Source organism: Protopterus annectens, chromosome 12.part0 (genome assembly GCF_019279795.1).
Source record: "Protopterus annectens isolate FY-2018-M chromosome 12.part0, PAN1.0, whole genome shotgun sequence".
In the NCBI taxonomy this organism is placed as follows: domain Eukaryota; kingdom Metazoa; phylum Chordata; order Ceratodontiformes; family Protopteridae; genus Protopterus; species Protopterus annectens.
Window position 1 is genome coordinate 642891806 of NC_056746.1, and position 22860 is coordinate 642914665.

Sequence of the window (22860 nt, forward strand, 5' to 3'; positions counted from 1 at the left end):
CCTACAAAGATAGAAGCATAGTTGGCGATGAACATCCGAGGTGTGTAGAATATATTCCCCTTTACTGGCATGGTTAGGGAAGAATAATGGGGGATGAATACACTGATTGAGATTAGCTGTCGAAGCTACCTTGGGCATAAAAGATGGATCTGGTTTCAGAGACACTCTGTCCTTATGGAAAATTAAGTAGGGCAGCTTAATAGTAAGAGCTTGTAGCTCAGAGACTCTCTTCACTGAAGTTACTGCAACTAAAAGGGCAGTCTTCCAAGAAAGAAATTTGAGATTGCAAGATGCAGCCGGTTCGAAGGGTGGTTTGTTAATGCCTGCAGCACCAAGGCCAGATCCCATGGAGGAGACAGGTGCTTAACAGGGGGTCGCAGTATAAAAACACCTTTCAAAAAGGCTTTACAGAGTCAAGAAGAAAAGGTAGATTCATCGTTAAGATGAAAATTTGAAATCGCTGCTAACTGAACCTTGATCGTGGAAAAACTGGCCCCTTCCTTAAACAGAGAAGTCAGAAATAGAAGGATCTCGGAAATGGAAGCTGAAAAGGGGTCCAGAATTTTGTTCTTTGCCCAGATATAAAATCTCTTCCATTTACTGACATACACCTTCCCAGTGGAAGATCTCTGGGAAGCAACGATAATATCCTTCACATGCGAGGCTAGCCTGGACTTAACCAAGATCAGTGGAACTGGACATACCACACTGTCAGATGAAGTGTCTGAAGATTCGGGAGTGGAAGCAGATGAGAGATCTGGAGATGGATCGAGCACCCAGGGTGGATGCTTCAAGTGAGACCGTAGAAGGGGGAACCCCACCTGCCAAGGTCAGAAGGGGGCAATGAGGATCAACTGTGTCTTGAGGCATCTGGCTTTCTAAATTACTCTGGGGATTAAAGGCAGTGGGGGAAAGGCATACAGGGGACCCGGAGGCCAATAGTGAGTGAGCACATCCCTGGGGGATTCCCCCACTGGGGCGATCAGTGCAAAGAAATTGCTGCATTTCTGGTTTAGAGGAGATGCAAACAGATCACAGCTCAGATATACCCACTGACAGAATATCTGTTGAGCCACCACTGGATTCAGGGACCACTCGTGAGGGGTCAGAATAGCCCTGCTCAATTTGTCCACCAACACACTGGATGCTCCGGGAATGTGCTTTGCAATGAGAAAGCGCCCCATGGATATCTCCCATTCCTAAACCCTCATGGCCTCAAGACAAAGCAGATAAGAACGTGTGTCCCCTTGCTTGTTTATATACCAAACAACCAGCATGTTGTCCAACAGAACTACAATCGTTCCCCGAGGGAGGCAATCCTGAAAAGCTTGCAATGATAGAAGGACTGCTCTCATCTCCAGAATGCTGATGTGCAGCTTGGTCTCTGAGGAGGACCACGTCCCTTGTACCGCCTTTCCTCGGAAATGCCCCCCCACCCTAGGAGGGAAGTGTCCATGGTGACTGTGGCCGTAGGAATCAGCGGAGAGAAGGACCTGCCCGCTAAGAGGTCCAGTGAGCGAATCCACCACAACAGATGCTTTTGACACACTGGGGTGAGGTGAATGGTGAATGACAGAAGATGCAGAAAACGCTGACCATTGAACTGCAAAGGTCCACTGTAGAACTCTCATGTGGTACCTTGCCATCAGAACCAAGTAAATGGCAGCCGCCATGGATCCTAGAGCCCTGAGAATGTGTGAAGCCGGAGGACATGTTTGCTCCAGTAGAACTTGACCATGGGTGCATATCAGAGACACTCGGCGAAGAGGAAGAGCTCCATTCTGCAAAGTGGTAGCCAACAGAGTGCCTACGAACTCCAGATGTTGAGTAGGAATCAAAGAGGACTTGGCCAGGTTTACCATAATTCCCAACTGATGGAATAGGGAGAGTAGGGTATGTATGTTGTCCATTAGTTTATGCTTTGTAGGTGCTGTTAGGAGCCAATTGTTCAAATAGGGAAACATCTGGAGTCCCTGCAGGTGGAGATGAGCTATCACCACTGCCATGCATTTGGTGAACACCCGGGGGGCTGAGGTGAGACCAAAGGGCAAGGCCCTGAACTGAAAGTGATCGGCTCCCAAGCGAAAGCGGAGAAATCTCCTGAACCATCAATTGAGCTTTATATGGTAGTACGCAAACTGGAGATCCACTAAGCACATTCAGTTGTTGCTGTGCAAAAAAAGGCACAATCGACTGCACAGTGACCATCCGAAACTTCAACTTCTGTACAAACAGTTTTAGGTGACTGAGGTCCAGACTAGGAATAAAAAGAAACCAGAATAAGTTCCAGATCCTCTCTGCCCTACGGGGACCTCCTGGATGGCTCTTTTTAGAAGAAGGTTCATGACCTCCTGTTGGGCCAACTCTTTCTGACTGGCTGGCACGTCTGGAAGAGTTATGTTTATTTGGGGAGACTTCAAAAAAGGGAATGCAATAACCCCTGGATATAATGGTTAGCACCCATTGATCATTTATAACATTTGCCCAGTCTAAAGGGTGCATAGATAACTGACCCCCGACTGCCTCCAGGGAAGGACAGTCTGGCAGCATCTCAGGGATGCTGAAAGGGTTTCTCAGAGAAGGGCTCCCTGGAACCTCAATTCTGAGGACTTCCTCTGCCCCTGGAGCGATGTCTGCCACTGAAACCTTCTCCCCGCCTCCTGAAAGAGGAATAGTCTTGAACATCCTGGAAGGAAGATTGTGCCTTACGAAACCACATTTTCTTATTCCCTTTCTGAGTCTTAGAAAAGGACCTTTGAGGGGTAGAAAATCTAACCTAATGGCCGAGAACGCCTTGCCTTCCTGTTTACTGCAGGTCAGTGTCTCCTTTACGCTGGGACCAAAGAGAGTGGAACCATCAAAGGGGGCATTGATAAACGACATCTTGAAGGCCTCTGCAAACCTGCTTAGGCGCAGCCAGGCATGATGCCTAATGACAATGCCTGAACCCGCCACCCATGAGGACCCTTCCACTGCATTGGAAATTAACCTCATGGATGAATTAGCAACCGAATGAAGGATGGCCAGCTTGAGAGAAACAACTTTAAATTCCTCCTCAGACATGGACCCCATGAGGGAAGTTGACAGTTCCTTAATCAAATCCCTCTGGAGACGAGTGAAATGAGCACGATAATTTAAGGCTTGCAAGCTAAAGGAAGCTGAAGCCAACACTCACTTTCCAAATCTGTCCAGAACTCTCGATTCCTGACTGGGAGGGTGGACAGAAGAACCCTGCTCCGCCAATTCCTTTTTGGTGGCAGCGGCCACTAAAATAGCATCAACTGGGACCGCACTGGACCAGAAGGTTTTATCCACTTGGAAGGCTGAGAAATGTGTCCGCTTTCTTGGGCACTGGCTCCACAGTATCTGGTTCCTTCCAAGCCCTGCTGGCCACGAGGTTGATAACAGGGTCAGCAGGGGTGGACACCCAAGAGACTGATGTGTCCATTCCAGAAGCCTCCAGAAATACAGTTTCCTCAGAGGACAGGGGTTGGGCAGACCAACAGCCCTTGGCCTTGAGGATCTCGAGAATGTCTCCAAAGGAGACATCCTCGAGTGGAGATCTCAGGGACCCGGCCCTTCATCGGCATTCGTATCGTCAGTTAAAGACTTCAAGGGGGAGTCTAGATGTCTCCTCTTACATGTCCTCTTCTTCAGAACTTCTTCTGCCGGAGACTGTGGGGAAGACTCGGAAGAGGAGGGGACCCCTATGAAGGGGCTCCCCCTGGAGGCTAGACCGGACAGGCTGACTTGAAGCAGGATGAGGGGTTTGCTCAGATACTGGGGCTGGGTAGGATAACTATGAGTGGGGGAGGTAGCTCTGATAGCAGAGAAGGACCTTTCTGCCGTCCAGAAAGCAGAGGGACTGGAGGAGGTTCTGTCCTCCTCTCCTGCTGATAATACCACATCCGAAGAAAGGGTAGATCCCCACGGACCCCCCACTCCACTGGACAGCAGTGGAATAGAGCTGTCGAACACTGAAGCGCCTAGGGGCAGAGACCGGTCCAACAAACCTGGACCCAAATCTAACACCAAGGACCCTGGAATCAGCAGCCCGGCCCGGAGGGATGGCCTGTCCTGGGCGTGTAGAAAAGTACAGTTGTGTACATTTACCATACATGTAGATGTTAGAGTGTATTCACTGTTGCAGTCATCACATTTGGGTTATCCCTGCCAGGGTAGACCTCGGTCGGCCCGAATACCACAGACTTAGTATTTCTGCATCGGTTGCTGTCACTTGAGGACTGACGTCAGGTCGTCAGTGGTATAAAGTAAGGCAGCCGATGCCATTACATCAGTTTTTTTTGCCCTAACCTGTCAGGAGCCCCCAGAGTAGGAGGCCAGGTTCTGGTGGAAGAACCCCACCAGTGGAAAATAAATACCAATATGTCCCCTGTAAGGAATGGAGAACAACAAGGAAGAATGGTAACAAAAGGAGAAAGAGAAAAAATGTGGATGGGGGGAGGGAAACCAGGACTGCAACAGTGAATACACTCGAACATCTACATTTATGGTAAGTGTACATAACTGTACTATGGTTCTTCATGTTTTACTGTTGCAGTCATCACATTTGGGTAGATTCCCAAAGCTGAGGAAATGGGTGGAGGCAGTCAAGGAAGCTAGGAGCTGGCCAGGATGCCCTGCAAGACTGCAGAGGCAAACCCTGCCCTGGATTTGGAGAAGAGAGTCAGGTGGTAATGCTTGGTAAAAGCATGAAAAGATGTCCAAGTGGCAGCCTCCAGGATGTCCCTGGTGGGGACTCCTCTGAGGAAAGCTGCAGAGGTGGAGGCTGCTCTGGTGGAGTGTGTCCTGAACCCTTGGGGGGAGGCTTACCATGATGTTTGTAGCAGAAATGGATGCAGTGTGCTTTCCATTTGGAAATGGTTTGCTTGGAGATGGCTTTGCCTTCTCTCCCTGTAGCAAAGCTAACCAGCAATTGATCAGAATTTCTGAAGGATTTAGTCATGTCCCGATAGTATCTGAGCTGTCTGTGCACATCTAGAGAGTGAAGAATCCTTTCCCCTTGTTCTGGGGATTAGAAAAGAAGGTGGGCAAATGAATGGATTGGTTAAGAGCCACACTGGGCACCACCTTGGGCATGAAGGATGGGTTAGTTCTGAGGGATACTCGGTCTGTATGGAAGATGATGAAGGGTTCCACAGCCATGAGTGCTTGCAGCTCAGAGACTCTTCTGGCTGAAGTGATGGCCAGAAGGAAGGCTGTCTTCCAGGAGAGAAATTTTAGCTCTGCAGAATAGGCTGGTTCGAAAGGAGGCAGGGTGAGCTTTTCCAAGATAAAGTTAAGGTCCCAAGCTGGTATTGGTGCCCTTCTGGGAGGCCTCAAGTTGCTATTCCCTCTGAGGTGTAGTTGCACGGAAGAGGCTGTGAGCCAAAGGGTCATGGCCAGCCTGCACAGAGGGTAGGAGTGAGTCCCACCCTGCTTGTTGATATACCTGACAGTGGTGTTGTCTGTTTTGATCAGAAGAACCCCTGGAGAGAGAAGGGGTTTGAAAGCTATCAAGGTGTGCTGCACAGCCATCATCTCTTTTTGACTGATGTGAAGCTTGATTTGCTGTGGGTTCCATTGGCCCTGTATGCACCTGCCATCCAGGTGTGCACCCCAAACATAGTCTGATGCATCTGTGATGAGGGTCTGGGCAGCGGGGTGTGGGGAGAAGGGCAGTCCCTTGTTATGGGAGCATGCTCTTGCTCACCAAAGAAATTCCTTTCTGAGGCAAGGGATTACAGGTAGAAGAATTTCCGAGTCTTGCGAGTGTTGACACCAAAGGCTCTTTAAGTACCACTGAAGTTTCCTCACATGCAGTCTGGCATATGGAATGAGGAGTATGCAAGATGCCATAAACCCCAGAGCTTGCAGGACTTTACTTGCAGAAAGCTACGGCCTGGTGGCCAGTTGAGAGAAGGAGGCTGACAGGAAAATTTGTTTCTCTGGGGTAAGGTACGGCATATGGGATGCTGTGTCCAGACTTGCTCCCAGGAATATTATCCTTTGGGTGGGCACCTGTTTTGATTTCTTTTCGTTGATTGTGTACCCTAGGGAGGTTAGTAGGCTCTTTACAAAGGCCAGGAGCTTGAGCAGCTTTTCCTGGCTGTCTGCCTGAATAAGGCAGTTGTCTAAGTATTGGTAAATTTAAATATTTCTTTGTCTGCAAAAGGCAATGGCTGGAACCAGGCATTTGTGAAAACTCTGGGAGCAGTAGATAAGCCAAAGGGAAGCACAGAGAACTGAAAGTGTTGAGATCCTGTCCTGAAGCAGAGATATTTTCTGCATGATTCCCTGATAGGAATGTGGAAGTAGGCCTCTTTTAGATCCAGGGTGGCTAGTCAAGCATCCTTGGATTGCATGGGTAGCAATTGCTGGAGGGTGAACATTTTGAATTTTGGGATCACCAGGAAGGTGTTTAGAATGGATAGATTGAGGATGGTGTGCCAGGTGCCCTCTTTTCTGGGCACCAGAAAAAGTCTGGAGTAGAAGCCTTGGCCTATCTGTTCTGCAGGAATGTGCTCTACTGCCCTCAAAGTGAGCAGGGAATGGATTTGCTTTTGAGCCTCTGCCCACTGATTTGGTGGTAGATCTGGGAACCCTTTTGGGGTTGGAAGGGTGTGGAAGGAGAATTTGTATCCCTGAGACACAATGTTCAGAACCCATTGATCCTTGGTAATGGTGGCCCAGGTGCTTGAGTGACAGGAGAGTTTTCCTCCTAGGGGTAAGTGAAGGTGGGCAGAGGGCATGTCAGGGGAAGGTGAGTTCTTACCATAAGAGGGTGGCTTAGAACTCCCTGGTTTTGAAGTGGAGGTAGTCCACTGCTTAGATTTCTGCATTTCCTGGGGCTGCTGTCTGGGGGGGGGCTGTTTCCATGGGGCCTAGGCTGGGCCTGTTTACTCGGAGCAGGAAAGAACGACTGCTTTGGGGCGAAAATGCCTGCTGAACCTAGGGGGCTGGACCTGTAAGAAATCTTTAACTGTTTGCATAGATTTTGCTTTTTCTTCCATCTTTTTTAAGACCTCTTCTGCCTTAGTGCAAAATAAGTTATCTTTGCGCAAGGGGGCATCCAACAATTTAGATTAGACATGGTCTGGCAGGGGGTGTTCCTTAAGCCATGCATGTCTTCTAATGACAGATCTAGTGACTGCCGCCCTGCAAGAAGCTTCTGGGGGTGTCAAAACCACAGTGCAAAGTGTGTTTAGTTACTTGACTTGCAGAATGCATTAAGTCTTGCAAATCTTTAGATTCTGCCCAAGCAGGAAAGGAAGACATTTTTTGTTTAAGAGTTCCAAGGTATGTTGCTGATATTTAAGCATATGGAACTGACAATTTAGTGCCCTGATGGCAACAGTAGCTGAGGTGTATACATTTTTATCTTTGTGCAAGGGGGCATCCAACAATTTAGATTAGACATGGTCTGGCAGGGGTTGTTCCTTAAGCCATGCATGTCTTCTAATGACAGATCCAGTGACTGCTTACCTGCAAGAAGCTTCTAGGGCGTCAAAACCACAGTGCAAAGTGTGTTTAGTTACTTGACTTGCAGAATGCATCAAGTATTGTACATCTTAGATACTGCCCAAGCAGGAAAGGAAGACATTTTTTGTTTAAGGCGTTCCAAGGTATGTTGCTGATATTTAAGCATATGGAACTGACAATTTAGTGCCCTGGATAGCAAGAGTAGCTGAGGTGTATACTTTTTTACCCCATCTGTCCAATGTTCGGGAATCCCTGTCTGAGTGGGTGGGATTTTTGGCAGAGGTTGCTTTAATCCCTTTTGGCCTTTGGGAAATGACCTCAGGGTCAGCTGTTGGATTTTTAAAAAGATATTTGTGAGTCTGGGACAATGTAGTGCCTGTATGGTTTTCTGGAAGCGGGAGGTAGGGCATCAGGATTCAAACTGGATTCAAGGAAACCACCATCCACCACATCCAGGACTGGGGGGATGGCCTAGGGTCTGTGTTACAGAAGATCTAGGAATTCCCTGTTTCTCTTTTTAGACTGAGGGTAGTCCCGACTCTCCCATTAGAAATGCTCCCTTAAAGTATGCAGGGTTTCCCTATCAGAAAAATCCTCTGGGGGAGAGGCTGAAGGAATGGATTCCTCTGCATCAGAATCCTCATAAGTGGAGAGGGGTTGCATGTCTTCATAGTCAGATGCATCAGATTCATCTGACTCTTGTTCAGACAAAAGTACTGGGGACAGATTTCTTTTCCTTTTTGAGGGGGTAGCTAGTTTTCCCCTGATCAGCATGACAAGGTCTTCTGCCATTTTAAGCATCTGAGACTGAGGCAGGGTAGTAGGCGCCTGAGAGTGGGTAGTCGATTTCTTGGGTGTGGTTCGAACCCTGGGCCTAAGGAACTTGGCTGTTTTCTAAAGAACGGTAGTCATGAAAGAAGACCGGTTTGTGCCAAGATTCGGTGGTGTGAAGGACCTCCTTGAAGCTGGTGCCTACTCAGCAGCTCCAGACCCATCCAAGGTAGAGACGACTGCAGGATCCTTAGATGAAGAAGAGTTTTGCGGCATACTGGACTCCGAAAGGGTCTCAGAAGCGGCCTTCGATTAAACTGAAGCAGGCATCAGGGGCTATGAAAGCGCCTCACTGAGCACCAGAGGAGTGACGACTAGCTTAATGGAAGTGTCATTGGTAGGTTTGGACCTGTGCGGTCTGTCTCTGTCTTTATCTTTATGTTTTTTCAGAAGATCTGCTGTTGGATGGCTTACCAAAGCCATATCAGAATTTGAGGACTGTAAACGAAAATATCTGGCTACAATATGGGCCTGAAATCGGATAGTTCTGGCGTTAAAGCACAGAAGCGACAATGAGGGACGTCGTGGTCTGGGCCTACACAAGTGATGCAGGAAGAGTAGAATTCTCTGTGTGGTATTTTATTTCCACAGGCGAGACAATTATTAACTTTTTCTGACATCGGTTAGTGCAAGAAAAAGGGATCCCCAATGGGGTACTTAGCTTTATAAGACTTCAACTTCAATTTGGAAACGAAAACTCAGGTAGCGGCCGACCGGCACTTGTGCGAACTGCTTCTGCTTCAGGCTCCATGGCAAGAAAGACTGATGTAATGGCATCAGCTGCCTTACTTTATACCACTGACGAACTGACATCAGTCCTCAAGCGACAGCAACTGACACAGAAATACTAAGTCTCTGGTATTCAGGCCGGCAAACGGCTACCCTGGCAGGGATAACCCAAATGTGATGACTGCAACAGTGAAACACGAAGAACATCAGAACCAATTGCCGATCCCGATGGGGTAAGGACCAAAGTGGGGCCTGAAACTCCCATTGCCTCCACTCCGTGCACCAGTCTCTGGGAATCCAAACCAAAGGTCGGAGGAGGAGCGTTTAAATGGGGGGAGAAGACTGGTTCCTCGATCTGTGGGCTGGGGAAGCCAGAAGCCCCAACTCTATCTGAGCTTCCAGAAAGGACCGCATCATCCTGTCCATATCCATGGGAAAAACACTCCTGGATGATCTGGCGGAGATGGAGGATCTGGCTGGGGAGCCGCGTCTGTACTCATAGGATGTTCTCTTGTGTTTCCTCAAATGAGGCCTGAGAGGAGGGGAAAACATCTGCTCTACTCTCAAGGGATCCGAGGGAAACTCCTCCACTATAATGGTCTCTGACACGAGCCTCAGATATGACCTCCTCTGAACCAAGAGAACCAGAGGATTTGAGGTAACTGTTTTAGAATCTCTCGGATCCAAGATGGTCGGATCCATAGTCAGCACACCCATCCTCGGATCCGGGGGTCTCGAATCCGGAGCCTTGGATCTGGGGTGGAACCGATAGTGTTGGATCTGAAGACCTGGGGTCCAATCCAGGAGTGGCCTCCCTAGAGACTCTGGGACCCAAGGCTCTCGGGTCTGACACCACTGTGGCTGGAGTCGGATCCAAGGACTTGGGATCCGACAGAAAGGGTTGTTTGGAAGGGACCTCCTCACCTGGAGGAACCTTCTTCTTCACCCCTGAAGGGCCTGCTTTGGTCGGGGTAGCAGAGACCAAGGGGCCTCCCTTAACCAGGCCTTTAATCAGCAATTTGTTTTGGCAGTCGACCAGGGCTCTGGGGTTGAAGGCAGCGCAAATACTGCACTCAACCTCCAGATGGTCGCTGCTGAGACAATAGAGATGCTCCTCTTGTGAGTTGGAAGTGGGCATTTTCCAACTACACAAGGAGCATCTTTTGAAACCCAAGAGTTTGTCTGACATGGTTCAAACCCCAACAACAACACAGACGAAGGAAAATCCGAACACAAGGATCCAACACGTGCGGAGTCAAAAAAACAAATAATTCATCCGAGACTACTAAAACCAAATTGCACAAAACCCACTAAGACTACTAACAATAAATCAATAACCACATCCAAGAAACGTTTTTTAACAAAGATTAAAACAAGGGTTATAACACCCAAAGAAAAAGGTGCCAAATGACTTAACGTCAAAACCGGGAGAGGAAGGGGAAACACTACAACACTACTACTACTATCCAAAGGGAAACCTAAAAGAGAGGGATGAAACCCCAAACAAAAATAATTCTATAATTAGAATAACCTACTTACTACCCACGAGGAGCTGAGCAATCTGCGTCTGTCTAGATCAAGCGGCAAATGAGATCTGAGGGATTAGATGGCAGCAGAGCATCATGAGAGGGGAGGAGCTTGAGCTAAGCTATTTGTCTGAGTATGCCATCTCGGATCCGCTATCAGATCCAAGACCCTAATGTGAGGAATGGTGACTAAGATAACATCAGATTTAAACATCTTTAAAATAGACGGCACTAAAATCATACAGGGCAAAGTACACCAGAAGCATAATTTCAGAGATGATAATTCAACAAACCAATAACTGGCTCCATATCTACAAGAAATGTACACAATAAAATTCCAAGTAGTAACCTCACTTTGTCCAAAATCTACCACAAGTCCCAGATATACAGCGGTACTGTAATCAAGTATGAGTAATACAAGACTATGCATAAAAGCTGGTAATCCAGCTATGCAATCACATTTTTTATCCAAATACTAACAGGAGGAGGAGGATGCTTTGATCCCCACCTCCAAGAACCAAAAATGCAAGTCTTTCAACTTCAGTGATGATCTAAGAAATGTTCTTGTTAGTTCAGATATCATTTAAATGTACAAAACTACAGTATTCTCTTTGCATAAGTCTAGAAATGCAGCCATATCAAAGTAGGCTGTCACAGTTTGTATTACAGTTTCTGCAAATAAAATTACCTTCAGTCAGAAATACTGTCCGGAACAGAATGTGCAGTACTTTGAGAACAAACAGATCTTACAAGGCTTGTAAACCAAGGCTATAGAAGCATGTAGAACATTACAGGGTTTTGGTATTATTAGGAAATACTTCAGACATATTCAGTTGAGTCAGTTATGTTTGTTTGGAATGGTATGCAGAAAATCTCTGCAGTACAGACACTCGAGCCTATGCACAGAAGTCGGGTCAAATATTCAGCATTCCAGAATATTAATGATACTATTCAGGAGGAAAAGACTGTTTCAGTTGATAATATTCAGGAGACTCAGAATCCACGAGCAGAACATTTGGATATATTTCTTAGCACTGTTACTGTTATCCAGCATTCCAGAATATTATGTTATTTGGATATTGCTGACATCTATCTTCACTGAACATAATAAAGCATTCTTAACTGAACTACAGTTTGTGGACTTTTTTGTGATAGGTATAAGAAGACTTGGCCCATAAAGGAGAGACTGGCACCTGTTCAGCACAAGTTTGAGTATTTAACAGATAAAGACATTTATTCCAGTCTCATTCCAGTAACTTCCATTTCATTCCAGTATACTAGTCTTATCAATTTTTACATCTCCCAAAGCATGCTGTCAATGTCTCTCAGTTCTGCAGCATCCAACAAATCTCAGCTGAAGAAATGTCAATTTAACACTACATATAAGGTCATGACCCCTCCATCAGAAGTGGTATATAGTCAGTAAAACAATAATGATGTGCATCACTTGGTCTAGTGATGTTTCCTACTCAGCACCATACATTACACTCACCTCAAGTCATCAAGAGAATGAACTACAAGAATTCATTTAAAAAAATTCTCTATGAAATTTGTTATGATGGGGTTATCTAAACTATGTTTAGAGATTGTACAGAGGAAAGGCAGGCAAATAAGTGGAATCCTTGGGTCACAGTGAAAAACTATGTCTTACTAAGACTGCAACGATATGCATCTAGGAGACCATGCACTAAAACATTATTTAACTACAATACTACACCATTTAAAAAATTCATCCTAAAGGAAGAGACCAAAAACAGATCTGTGGTTTTATCTAGTTATTACTTACTGGAGATGGCTTGCTAAGCATTCAATTCACTACTATAATTTCCTTCAGAAATGTGAGAAAACTACCACCTAATAAAGTTTAGACAATATAAGTAATTCTAAGATCTGGAACTCACAAAAAGCCTAAGTAAGTCTTGGAGGTCCCTTGTCTAAACTACAATAAGCAGACTAGCAATCCTTGACAACAATTGACCATACTAGCATTCTATAATGTGGACAAGGATGCAATGCCAAATATAGTTAGACATACATCTTGGCAACTCTCACTTCTAATGGAGGGGTCACAGTATATGCAACTAAGCAACCCATAGACTGGTCAGAAGTAAAACTATCTGGTTCTGGAGCAAGTTAGAGTGCTCAGCCTGCCTACTGAAAGGCCAAATGAGTTATTTCACCAAAACCAGAAATCTAAGACAGGCTAACAGGAGATTAATGTCTAGCGGAGTGAATAATGATTGCTTATATATATCAATAGCTATCTCTCTCTCTATATATATATATCTATCTATATGTGGGTCTAATTTCAATGAAAGAAATTGTGTTTCAACGAACTGTAATTTCACACCCCTCTTTTGCGAAAACCCAATTAAGCGAAAACAAGAAAAACAAAAAAAAAATAACACTAACCACATGAATGCAGGGGGGCAAGCCCCCCTGCGCCCCCACACCACAGCTACTTATATATTCTAACTTTGAGATCGTACTACAATGGGGAAAACGGAATATTTCCTTAACCCTGCTGTGCCGCGATCTAAAACAACCTCCTTTGTTTTTTGCGAAAGTGCATTTTCAAATAAATGCACTTTTGTGAGAAAGGAGTCGCGAAATTATGGTTCACCAAAATATAATTTTGTTCATTGAAATGCGACCCATATATATATATATATATATATATATATATATATATATATATATATATCTACACACACACACACACATCCTCTAGTGATCCTTCATATGTCTTCTCCTACAGCTGAAATGTTTGGTAACACTTTTAGATCCTGAGACTCGTAAGTGCAAGTTCTGGAATAGCAAGACAGAATGTGTAAAAAAAGGGTACTTAACATTTAATAAGTCTGAGAATGCCATTTAAGATAATACCATTTTCTCCATGGTATGTTGTTCTCCGAGCTAGTATCTATCTATCTATTGATATGCGTTTATATAGCTATATCTATATCTAGATAGACATAGGTAAATCTAGATATAGGTACATATCTCTCTCTCTACATACACACACACACACACCACACACACATATATATATATATATATATATATATATATATATATATGTGTGTGTGTGTGTGTGTGTCTATATCTATATCTATATATATATAGCACTGGCAGGTATATGCCCATTTCCCCACTGTAGCGCGACCCTGGAGTGAGAATATTAAGTTGGGGGGTGTGGGGGGCACAGCCTCCCACATTTTGCAACAACCTTGTACTGATGTTATAAGTTTTCATGGATATTTACTGGATACACATAAATATAATAGTACATAAACTGCAATTATGTGGGGGGCTATGCCCCCCACTCCCCCCCAACTTAATATTCTCACCCAGGTCACTACAGTGAAATGGGCATATACTGCCAGTGCTGGTTTTCGTCAAATGAGTTTTCGGTCATATGGGCTTTCGGTAAAATGAACTTTCGGTATTCTGGTCTCAGTCAAATGGGCTTTGGTCAAATGAGGTTTCGGTAATAAGTAGTGGACCCATATATATATATATATATATATATATATATATATATATATATATATATATATATATATCTAGGACTTTTGAACAAAAGTTCAATAGTCCGAATCCACAATCACCAAACACACTTTAACGAAAGCACTTTCACCAAAAAAGCGCTTTCGTTAAAGTGTGTTTAAAAAAATAAATAAATAAATAAAACATTACTTTTACGTTTTTGCAGGGGGGCAAGCCCCCCTGCACCCCCCACACCGACTTACTTAAATATTCTCACTCTGAAGTCACACTACAGTAGGGAAAAGGAAATTTTCCCTTATCCCCACTGTAGTGCGATCTCCGGAACAGGCATACTTACGTGAAAGTGCCTTTCAGTGAAAAGCACTTTTGCGCATATATGCCCGGCCGAATCTGTTTCGGTTATGTTGCCGTTTGGTAATCCATACGGATCCCATATATATATATATATATATATATATATATATATATATATATATACATATATAGATATATATATATATATATACATATACATATGCACACACACATATATATATATATATATATATATATATATATATATATATATATATAGTGGGTGGTGGCAATAACTTTAAAGAAGAAAAAAACTATTACCAACATTCAGTGTTCTCCTTTAACTTCACTGTTTTTTTTATAATTCCAGGGCTTGCAATTACAAATCAAAAAACTTACTAAAGGGTGCTCAAATGTCCTCAACAGCCTGTTCAAGTTTCACTACCACCATACCTTTTGGAGAAATTCCTCCAGTGAGTGCTGCTGAACCATTATTTTACAGGTAAGTTTTTTAGAAGGTGATAAAAATTTGAACTTGGTAAACTGACAGTCTGATCACACAACACTTTCCATCACGTACTGGCAAGAAAACTAAATCCAAAAATTACGTTTAACACAGGTTCCATAGAAAATCACAATTGTAAAGTTCAAGGACTTCATCACCCATACGAACTCCTGGCCAGAAGACAACATCTGGTTATTGGCCAAGATATAAATTATCACACCATAAAGACCATTCAGATCTAAAAATAGCCTCCAAGTTATGCTTTATCTACTGGAAGTTGGATCCTGCTCCACCTATTTCTTCACGGACTATGTAAACACTGTAAAAATGGTGGTCAGCATTTCTACCAGGTCCACTTTAAATAAAAGTATTGCTCTGGCAAGATCACTTCCAAAAATATCAGAAGATCCTTACTGCTTTCTGAATTAAAATTCAGTACCCAGTCTACTTTTAGAGAATACTACAGTAAACACAGTCACTGGAGTAGTGCAGTCAGGCTGTTCTGGGATGCTGTGCAAGTTGGGCATACCTCTTAACCAGTATGTATATCCAGCCAAAAATCTTGACATATAATTAGCATAACATTTGAAACACCAAACAGCACATAACTCTTCCTGCTTCCGGTATGACTACTCAGAAATACATATTTAAAAAACAGAGGATGACAAAAATGATGGAAAATATAAGTAAACTTACCAAACAGACAATCTGTCCACCTTAATGAAGTATACTGCAAAATTCTATCAAACAATGTCATTTATTTTTGCTTCTGATAAAGGGAAATATAAGATGCTTGTCCTCTTTCTTTAAATGATTGGTGTAATTAGTACGTTGGTCAAGTAGTAATGTTTTCTGTGTACTACACAGTTTCTAAAATCACACAGGATGGGGGAAGAGGTTCAAAAAATTGTGTGAAGGGGTAAATCAAGCCTGAAAAAGGGACATAACTCCAAACAATAGGTACATTACTTGCAGCTGTAACTCAGGCCTGAACATAGGTACGTTGCTCCAAAACAGAAGCAAGCAAGGGGTATGAAACTGAGGACTATGCTCTCTCTTTCTCCTTTTACTCCCACTTTATTTCCTGTGAACTGTTGCTGTTACTATACAAAGTTCAATAAGTTGTGGTTATGCCAAATGGATGAAGATGAAATGGGAGGAAGCTCAAGAAATAAGGAGAGACTGGGGTTTTAGAGGCAAATCTTTAAGGAGAATAACAATAACCATAGAGAAATATTATATTCATAAAGTAGCAGAAACTATTCTAAGATAACTAAGCCAACACAAGAATGGAGATTCTGATGAAAGGTATAACTGCAAATAGGGGGTCAGAAAATAGGCGAGAGGGGGTGAATTTACTGGAGAAAACTGGCAAAGGAGCCAACGTATTGGGAGCAAATAAGAGAGGGAAAGGTAATAGAATAGGAAGAGGTCAAGAATACATTTGGTCTGTAGGATAGAAATTGCCCTCCCTATCAGTGATTGATATCAGAGTACAGGGAAAGAGAAAGGAATGGGGTATCCAAAGTGAAAGACCAGCACTGGTAGGGTTTTCAATAGAATCTATAACAGAAACATATAAAATATTGCATGATAACTATAGAAATCAATCAGCAGAGGTAAGAAAGGATTGGGAAGAGATACTGAATAAGCAATTCACAAAGAAACAATGAAAAGATATATGTATGGCTCCCAAATATGCAACAATGTCTGAAAGATTTAGGATTTTGCTTGAAAGTGTGTGCATAGGTATTTTTATACACCAAGCAGACTCTAAAGAATTTTTCCTCAGGTAGATTGCAAATGTCTGATGTGTGATGGGGAAGAATGAGTTTATTTAGAACATATTTTGGGGGTTACAATTAGTTGGCAGACTTTTAAAAATCCCTGCAGACTACTCTGTCAGAAATACTGGGTAAGCAAATTGGTATAACTAAGGAAATTATTTTTTGAGCTGTGATACAGTACCAGAATTGGCTAGACATAGTAAGGATGTGCTGAGTTTAATTCTGGTAACTGCCAAAAAATCAATTACTAGAAAATGGAAAGCAAAGTCTAAACCAACTGCACTAGAAGACATGAATATAGTAACCGAGATAAAATAACTGGAAGTAGGATCTTTAGAAAAGGGTAGGAGCAAATTACACAGGAAAAATGGGAATTGTGGGAACAATACATGAAGGATAACATTTTGAGGGGGAGAATGAGGTTTAAAGGAGGACAGGTATTGAATGAGCTATGTAATATTCAACTGACAATGACTGTATAGAATATCTAAAACTTAAAATATGTCAGTATGGTTTGTTTTAATTTATATGAATGTATGATGCCTATGTCATAAGTGATCATTCAATAAAGATGTTTCTTGTTTGAAAAAAAAGAACACAAGTTGTGGTTATGCCAGTTTGGAAATACATCCGTTGAAGAACTATGGGTTTGTCTGGTTCATAAAGAAATGACACTGTAACATAATATCATCTTGAAGTACATTTTGTAACGAAACTACAACTGTTGTTTCTAAAATGTAAGAGATATTAACTGTCTCTCCAATTAAGACAACACAGAAATTGCTTGCTATATCAAAGAGGCATATAAAAAACTTTATTTTGGAAAACAGTGAAAACTATAAAATTACCAAGTGGATAACACAATCAGTTTTAATTAAATAAATACCTCAGAAAAAAGAGGTTGTCAGCATGGACCTACCTGCATCAGAGAAGCAAGTATTAGCATCTGCTGATCTGGCAACACTGGTTAGGTAGTTGGGTATTGCAACACAAGTAAAACTTAAAAGCTGAGTTTTCCTTTGCATATGCATAAACTTTTACTTCACAGGCCCTTTAAACTTTGACAAAAGATCCTCATTTGACATTACAACAGGACATAACACATGAACAAAAAAACATATTTATGGTACAGATATTTAAAAGATCGAAAACAAATGAATTCTACCATTTCATGCAAACAAACAGAACTAAAGTAAAGCATATCTGTATTCAAAAAAGACTTCAAGCCTTAGCAAGACAAAGCCATTGGACATGAAAGGATAGGTGAGTAAGACGTATTTATGAATCCTGCCACTATCATAAACAATCATACCTAAATCAATTTTAACTGTTATGCATGCAATTATCACTGTGCATATGGACTGTGATCTTCCAAATACATTATATGATGCAGAGTATATAGGGTATGTAGGTGTAAACCTGAAGACTATATGCCATCATAAGAATCCTCACTGACATTTCTCAAGTGTGCAGATAAAGCCCTTATTTCATCTAGATTCTTTATAAATAAAAAGCAATTTATCCATGCAATAAGCTCATTTATTTCAAACTTTATCCCATCAGTCAGGAATACAAAGTGAGTAAGCAATTTTAAATCTTTCTTAGTTTATTGTTGTGTTAAAGTTAGCCAAAAAAGGAATCACTACATAATATAAAATATGCAGAAACCAAGCTTAAGATATGAATCTAATGTATCACGTCTTAAAGGGGTAAGTGCATGTGAGACATCCTCTGCAGTGAGTTGATCCATTGGTGCTTCACAAGATAAAGTTTTTTACAGTGGTACATTTTCACTGGTACAATAGTATAAGCCATTGCAGGAAAAAAAATCAGGCACCAAAAGGAAGATTAGTTTGTCTGATATGATGGAGAGACTGCATCAATATTTACAAGGAGATCTTGACACATCTTAAACAGGATGTTTTAAAGGCTGCAATCTCCTACATGTTTGGAGCATGAACTTCAACAGAACTGTAAATGAACCCATATGAGTAAACCAGTAACACAGAAAAAAGGGCAGTAAGTACAGCAGCTTTTACCTGTTGATAAGCACTTCTTAAAGAAGGAGAGTTTTTCACACTGTATATATGACTCACTATATTCCAGGTGTAGCCAAATGGGAATTCTAGAACTTCCAAAGGCTCAACCACAGTCTTCCAAGTACGCTCAGCAAGCTCTAGTATAAACAGAGGGAAAACAAGACACTTTGTTATGAAGGCAGAAAGCAGCATATTCATTAACATCCACTATGAAAAGATACCCTTGAAATTTAACGGTGATCATCAAAAAAAGCCAAAATATTCACTTGAAATTCATTAATCAATATACCTGTATCTCACTGCCAGCCTGGCACAGGGATCAGTTTGTATGGGAAGTGTTTACAACCTGAGTTCAGCAGTCACCTCATCAGAGAATGATAACCAATGCAGTGTAAAGGCAGGTAATGGAGTGGAATTTTAAATTAATTGCAAATACCTCTCCTCAAGTCTGATGTTGACTCAAGTGGGCCCGATATTCTCTTTGTCCAAAGCCACTGTCTTGACAACTGTCAGCACTCAGAATCATAATGTCAAACCCATAGACAGGAAGAACATGAACTAATGAAAAAGGAACATAAGGAACAGCCAACAGATGTTGAAAAGATGATTAGCGTGAATGCAACAATTAGGCATTAAAAAAAGTTACCTGGCTACTTTTCTCATGGAGGGTTAACTCGAAGAGACTCAACCTTCGGCAATGAGCTGAACATAATGACACCTTATTACATAATGTGGGAGGGGAAGATGCCACATGAGGAGAAGTTGTCTATGCTTCAGGTAGGTATCAGATTTGCTACAGCAAGGGGAAACAACTAGCTTGTCAAAATTTCTAATCTGATTTCAAAGACCATAATAAACTTTTGTTGTTGCATTGCTTATAGTCAGCTTTTCAATATTTTAAGTGTAAAACAGTCATCTTAACTTCTATAGAAACATGTGAGGCCCAACTGTAAGTTTAAAAGTGGAAATGAAAAGATGGGGAAATAAGTAACCAGTGTACATCATGCCTCCTGGCATGCACAAGAGCTTCTCTGTGTTTCAAGAAGACTGAAAGCATCTTTTTCCATGTGCATCTCATGAAAGGACAACTTCTTTATTATCTATAGTAAGTTAGAAAAATGCAACATGTTTTCAATTATTTAATACAATCAGTCGAATGAATGTTTTTGCTACTTGTTTTCATATCAATGGCATGCACACCCATATGGTCCACTGCTGTATTATAAAGCATCACAACAGTCATCAGACCAATATGTGTACACAAAATCCATATCATGGTTGACTTTAATGACTGTGACTGAAGAGGACCAAACGCCAACACATGAAGATATTTAATCATGATATAGGCCTGTCATGGAATCATGATATGGAGCAGCTAGTGCTGGCATTCAAAATGTTTCTGTCATCTTGGTGAAAGTGCCAAGCTATACAGAACAGATTCAAAGGTGTCATCAACTCTATCCTACACATGTTGAAAGACACACATCAGATTGATGACAGACACAAACATCTTGCTTAACAGTAAACTGGGACTGCAGTGCTGCAAATCTGAGAGCGAAACTATGACTCTTTTTTTAAAAACAGTTTGTTAATATTCCAAATGGCATGAGAATATCTTGGCAATAGGTATTTCTTTATACATTTTCTTGTGGAAGAGGTTCAAGGCTCGCCTTCAACATAATTTTCCAAGAAGAGCTGCAATGAGGCCAGCAGTCAATAAGGAAAGCTGTTAAGCAGTACTTTTACTGGTGGTAGAGATCACCAATGATAACATATGCCAACACCAAAGGCAGCAGGCAATAAGGAAAGCTGTTAAGCAGTACTTCTAGTGGTGGGGTCCAGATCACCAATGATAACATATGCCAACACCAAAGGCAGCAGGCAATAAGGAAAGCTGTTAAGCAGTACTTCTAGTGGTGGGGTCCAGATCACCAATGATAACATATGCCAACACCAAAGGCAGCAGGCAATAAGGAAAACTGTTAAGTAGTACTTCTAGTGGTGGGGTCCAGATCACCAATGATAATATATGCCAACACCAAAGGCAGCAGGCAATAAGGAAAGCTGTTAAGCAGTACTTTTAGTGGTGGGTCGGGGTCCAGCTCACCAATGATAACATATGCCAACACCAAAGGCAGCAGGCAATAAGGAAAGCTGTTAAGCAGTACTTCTAGTGGTGGGGTCCAGATCACCAATGATAACATATGCCAACACCAAAGGCAGCAGGCAATAAGGAAAGCTGTTAAGCAGTACTTCTAGTGGTGGGGTCCAGATCACCAATGATAACATATGCCAACACCAAAGGCAGCAGGCAATAAGGAAAGCTGTTAAGCAGTACTTCTAGTGGTGGGGTCCAGATCAACAATGATAACATATGCCAACACCAAAGGCAGCAGGCAGTAAGGAAAGCTGTTAAGCAGTACTTCTAGTGGTGGGGTCCAGATCACCAATGATAACATATGCCAACACCAAAGGCAGCAGGCAATAAGGAAAGCTGTTAAGTAGTACTTTTAGTGGTGGGGTCCAGATCACCAATGATAATATATGCCAACACCAAAGGCAGCAGGCAATAAGGAAAACTGTTAAGCAGTATGTTTACTGGTGGTCAAGATCACCAATGATAACATATGCCAACAACAAATGCTGTTTTATTTGCGGTGCAACTACAAAGTCTGCTCTGTACCTTGATGTCAGGTAGTAAAATTAGCCCATTTTATATCACTGACAGGAAAATGATGGGAGATGGACTTCATCACAGCACTTCCAAAAAACAGCAGACAATACAAATGATAGGCAAGTTTATGTGAAAAGACTCCAGAGTTTCAAGAACCAAACATAACATTACAGGGACATTCACACTTGAGGGACATTGATGAAACTATTAGGAGAACACATGCAACATTGTGTTCCTCTGTGCAATCAAATGATGCACAGAGTACAGATGTTTACATGTGAATGACTTGGTGAGAGACAGACCAAGTACCTTGAGTAACTTCACATTTTCAGGTCCAGTGTATTCTTTTTCATGGAAAGAGAAAGTACAACTAGTTCCTTTTACTTATCCTCTACAATCTTGTGTAAAACGTTCTACTGTGCATGGTAAAGAGGTCAGGATTACATTCAGTGATAGCACTAATGTTTGGTATAGCTGCTGCTTGCTTCCTCTTTGTTTTGTCTAATATATGAATGAGGCTCCTCCTTTTGGGCATCTGTTAGATAATTTCCTCCTCAAGATATGCTGCATATGTCTGAATCACTATGCAAGAAGGAGTAATAGATTATTGTTGGTGCTTCTTGGGTGCTGTCAGGGTCTCTGAAATGCTGTAGGTGTTAGGGTCACAGTATGTAAATCTCAAGCAGTTTTTTTTTCAAATATATGCCTCCTCATTTGTTTTTATGATGATTGCTCTGTCATGACAGTGACTTTTTTTGCATGTAGTATCAATAGTATTTACCTGCCTTAAATTTTGTAAAACAACTAGCCCCGTATTAGAAGTCACAGTGTTCCATTTTGTGAGACTGTAGTGGTATAATCCCTTAAACTCAGCAAACACTTCCATCAGTAAGTCTGTAGCAGTGTCCATTTCCATGCTGCTACGTCATGTTTGCAGCATATGCAGCAAATGCTATCCATCCAATTAACTGATTAATTGGGTATAATTATGGACATGGGATGGTTGCGAGTGGCATTCTTTGGCATGGGTTGTGGCAGTTATGTCTGTGAGGTTTTTTATTTTTTCCAGCCTGCCTTCTACCACATGCTTCTGTACAACATTCAGTGCTCTTGATACTGATTGATGTCATTTACATTTTACACTTTCTGCTTGGCTATCTCTAGCAATCATGCACCCGCAATACTGTGCTGGCAGTGTGGTCATAGTCTGTAGGCAACAATGTGGATAGCCGGCTACCTGAAAGTACCCACAACTGAACCTCTGGTTAGGCTCACACATCAATAATTGCATTAGCCAGAAGGTACACTTATGAGGTTGACAAATTCATGGTCCTCTATTAGTAAGGTGATTAGTTATGAAGCTGAATAAACACTGTCAGCAGTCTTTTCATAAACATTTTTTAAAAATTAAAATATTTCAGACGTTAAAATAGGTTACAACCTCAAAGGATAATGATGTTGTATTAAAGAGGAATTAAATTAC

The 22860-nt window shown here is 42.2% G+C and overlaps 1 protein-coding gene across 2 annotated transcripts in view; it reads right to left on the minus strand.

The window, feature by feature from the left end:
* Positions 1-22860, minus strand: part of LOC122816758 (probable cytosolic oligopeptidase A) — a 907285-nt gene that overhangs the window by 698564 nt on the left and 185861 nt on the right. For both annotated transcript variants that reach the window (XM_044089771.1, XM_044089769.1), the window contains exon 4: positions 18704-18840. In XM_044089771.1, the coding sequence (XP_043945706.1) occupies positions 18704-18840 (137 nt within the window). The remainder of the gene's footprint in view (positions 1-18703; positions 18841-22860) is intronic.